At 55.7% G+C, this 4,255-nt stretch overlaps 1 protein-coding gene across 1 annotated transcript in view; it reads right to left on the bottom strand.

Moving 5' to 3' along the window:
- Positions 1 to 4,255, bottom strand: part of LOC113209278 (lachesin-like) — a 75,827-nt gene that overhangs the window by 15,176 nt on the left and 56,396 nt on the right. Inside the window, exon 5 of the mRNA XM_026426705.2 lies at positions 1,432 to 1,593. Within this exon, the coding sequence (XP_026282490.1) occupies positions 1,432 to 1,593 (162 nt within the window). The remainder of the gene's footprint in view (positions 1 to 1,431; positions 1,594 to 4,255) is intronic.

The following is a 4,255-nucleotide window of genomic DNA, read 5'->3' as shown; positions in this document are numbered from 1 at the left end:
CCCCGCCGCACCACCACCGGCAGCAGGCGCTTGACGTGCAGCTCGGCGCTTAATATCACTTGCCGCGGCCATACGATACGCAGCGACGCAGATCTGAAATAAATTCTTCCGTGCCGAGCGGCGGGGCGTGGCGGGTCGCGGCGCGGCGGGTCGCGGCGCGGCGGGTCGCGGCGGCGCTCCGGCCAGCCACAAAGCACTATATGCTCAAATAACGCCACTAAACGTCGGCGCGGCCCGGGGGCACGCCAGCGCACGCACAGCCGCCGCAGTAAAAGTAGTGAGCGGCGTTGGGGAATATAGAATATAATGAACGCGGCGTCGAGCAGGCGCGGTCAGAGAGCGGGTGAGGCGCTCTCCCGAAAAGGTGGCGATAAAACACTGCGACGCGCGCACGCTCGGAAATAATGTAAATTTGAAAACTCAATTTTTTCCCGCGCAGAGGAGAAGTGAAATAACACGGAAGCCGTGCGCACCGCGGTGTGGCCGGATACGCAAGTCGTGTCGTGAATACTTTTCCTCCCCTCCCCTCCAGGTTGTACTTAAAATGACCGCGCGCGCGAAGGACGACGCGCCGCCGGCCGGATAGCCAAGAAAGCGAGGAAAGGGAGGGGGCTGGCCTCTTCGCAACCACCGGCGAGCGTGCCGGCTGCCCTAGCCCTACCCTATGGCCTATGGGGCTGGTCCCGGAATAATCAACGCGTGATTGTGTTGCAAAAAGGATTCTTATAACGGCCCGCTCGCACGAACGGCGGAACGACCGGAGGAAGAGAGGCAGAGAGAGAGGGGCGGGGGGAGAGAGCGAGGGAGAGGCAAATGGAGAGAGAGAAGGGTACGGCGAGAGTTGGGACGTGCGCGGCAGAGGAGGTGAGGAGCTGTGCAGCACCATACTCGCGAAAGTTAACGGAATAAAAGTAAAAACTTATGGTTTCTAACTCGATTAGAAATCTACCCATCACAGACTACTACTTGTGAAAACAGTTTTTTTTTTTACTACACTATGGTACTTTCTTAGAGTGCACTTCTTGTTACTGATGCACCCCGGCCCCATACGTAGTCAGTGCGTTTCTGATCACAGCGCCTTGCGCGCGACAGCTCAATTCTTGCTTTCCGTTCAATTCCATAGACGATATGAAGTGGTAGTAAATTTCAAATTATAATTTTATGACACATATAATAGAAAATTTCCCATAAGACAACGAATATTTTTCACAGTGACCGATAGGAGGGCGGATATTTACCAACATTGACGTTTGTGTGAGGTAAGAGTTTAACATTTTTGTAATCGTAATTTTTGATTTCGTGATAGTTACGCCAAAATTTGAATTTACGGTTTCGACTTTGGTACATAGACATTCAGACTTTTTTCCCTACAAAGCTATTACACTGCACTGACATATTTGACCGTGCCCGGCGGTAACGTGGTGTACTTACCCTCCTCGCCGGTCGGTAGGCGCGTGATGGTGGCGCTGTGCTCCCGGCGCCAGGAGATGGTCGGGGTCGGGTACCCCGTGGCGGCGCAGCTCAGCGACACGTCGGCGCCCTCGTTGGCCCCCACGTCCGTGCTCGTCTCGCTGTCCCGGATGTCCGGCGGCACTGCGGAGGGGCAAAGCACAGGTCAGCACGGCGAAAGCCAACAACACGCAAAAAATGTCAAGAGTACGACGCGACGTGTTCTTCACATCATCGGAAAACCAGGAAGAAAATTAATTCTTCTTTCGTTTCGCCAAAATTATTGTCCTTATTGTGGTGGTATGATTCAGCAAGTGCGCCCGACATCTGCAGTTACGATATTGTCAATGCAAGGTCTGGTAGCGCCTGGCGGGTAGGCAACATCTTGCCTTCAGTGCATGCGTGTACTGCGGGTTGGCCTACGCTGAGTCTCGCAGGCGCCATGCTTGTAATTTGCCGAATGTTCGATGAATCCCAAACCACCCCATTACACCCTCCAGAAACAACCGCACCACCCACCATCCCGAACGCCCTCGAGTCTCGTGTTAAGAGCATTTCAAAATTTCGCAATTTCCGGCAATTTCATGCATGCGCACATTTTCTTGTCTTAATTCACTAACACGCGAAAAACATAGAATGAACACGTGTGTACTCAATTTTGTTTTCTGTTCTCAAAATTTCGCTTCAGAAAAGTTCTATTATCAACTTCATACTAGCGTTCAAGCTTTCCAAAAACATTACATTCACCTTTGTTTGTATTGTGAATTTTGATATGCCTTTAAATTTGCACGGCAATACTCGTTCTCCCCCGACATGAAGCAGATGTGGTGTTGGTAAAAGATGGATTTTGACGTCAGTGTTATGATGTTATCGAGACCTGCCCGTTGGTACTTGGTGGTAGAGAGCAGCCGGAATTACAAGTTATAAAATTATCATTCCTGCCCAATGCGTGGTGTTTTACAACAACGGAGCGTCCGGACGCCAATCTCACTGGCGTGGAATAAGCAGACCGCACCGACACAGAATGAGCTCTTCCAACGGACCAGTCTGTCTGTCAGTCAGCCAGTCCGCCCGCGTCTCTTCTTTCTCTCTTTCCTGCGAGACAACCTCCTCGTCATACAATGAACCTGCTTCAGCGGTCGTCCAAGCCGGGGGGGTTATTTCTCTTTATTTTAAAATGCCGCGACACCTTGCCCGGCGCGGGGTGGGTCCTGGGTCCGCAGGGTCCCCCTGCTGGTGGGCTGAGTCCCCTGCTGGTGGTGGGCCCCGCTGGTGGGCTGCCCGTGGCGTGACGGGCCGCTGCCCTTTAGTGCGGGGCCCCGGCCAGGGCCCCCAGCAATACCTTGTACTTTTACGATTCACCCCCCCCTACCTCCCCACAGCCCGGGAGGTGAGACAATATAATGTCGTGCACTTTGATGTGATTGCATGTAGGACCGTTATTCACAAGGGACCAGCGAGGAGAGAAACGAGAAGGCAGAAAGGGGGCGGGGGTAAGGGGGAAATGGCCAGGGGCAAGAAATGAGTAGGAGCGTAAGGAGAGCGGGAGGGGCGGAGAGAGAGAGAGAGAGACATTTACCGTCGTGGCAGTGGGGAAGAAGAAGAGGAGCGGCAGCAGCAGCAGCAGACCGTGGCCCGCCGCGCCAGGCCAGTTAGTCAAGCCGTCGAAATATCGCCCAGCTGGCGGCGTTTGTACTGTGAGTGTGTGTGAGTGTGTGTGTGTGTGTGTGTGTGATTGCGCGAGGTATACGAGCCGTACGGGGCAAAGCATGCCGCCGCTGCTGCTGCTGCTGCTGCTTTTGCTGTGACAAACGCAACGCACCGTAATATCTGCAAGTCGACGGGGTCAAGGCAGTAAAAAAGGCGAGCGGTGTGAGAGGAAGTGAGGGGGCAGGGAGCCAGGAAGGGGGAGGTGACACAAGGCGGGTGCGCATAGCGCACCCCTTCTCCTCCCGCCAACTCTCCTGCCTACCTACGCCCCAGGTGAGTGAGTGTGTGTGTGTGTGTGTGTGTGTGTGTGTGTGTGTGTGTGTCCGCGCGTGTGTGAAAGGGGTGAGAAGCGGGAGAAGGAGGGGGAGGTGGTGCTACTGCTGCTGCTGGAAGGCACACGAGCCGGGGAGAGCGTGGAGCAGTAAGTTGTTGGATGGCGCGCTTTGCAGTCGGCTGGGTTCACGCAAGCCTGCATTCCAGGCCAGACCTATGCCGCGCCGCACGTGGGGCCTAAATCTGTTCACCGAAGGCTGCGGGCGACACACACACACACACATACACACACACTGCATAGCACACGTGGACTAGGGCAGCCCCTCTCCAACCCTCCCCCAACCCGACTTTCATGTCTAGATAAGAATAGCCGTGTGTGTAGCAAAGCTTGCGCCTATATGCATACTGCTTTTTTGCCCCCTTTTCATGTTTTTGCAGCAAGCAAGCAAGCAAGCAGTAGTAGCAGCAGCCGTGGCCACCCATACCGCCCACACTCTGACCCCGGCGTGTAATTTTGTGACCAGCCCCTCCGGCAGCCAGCTCAGCGGGAGCCCCGCCCCGCCCCGCCGAGGGTAGCTCGGCTCGAGCAGCAGTTGGGTCGGGTAGTAGTTGCCTAAGGTCGCTTCATTACGCCTGGGCCCGGGCTGGGCCCACCGGGGCGTCCTACTCGGGGCGGGGCGGGGCGCCGGGGTGGGTCAGGAGGACGCCGGCGGCGGGCGGGGCCCCCCTGAGGGGTAGGGGACACACGCAGGGGTCGGCCTTACACCCGCGCAAAGTGAATTTATCGCGGAAACTGAGATTATGTTGTGTCTGGTGCGGCGGC

This window comes from Frankliniella occidentalis, unplaced genomic scaffold, assembly GCF_000697945.3.
Source record: "Frankliniella occidentalis isolate FOCC.00 unplaced genomic scaffold, Focc_3.1 Scaffold171, whole genome shotgun sequence".
NCBI lineage: Eukaryota > Metazoa > Arthropoda > Insecta > Thysanoptera > Thripidae > Frankliniella > Frankliniella occidentalis.
The sequence above is the reverse complement of the archived record's forward strand: the minus strand, read 5'-3'. Positions and strand labels throughout refer to the sequence as shown.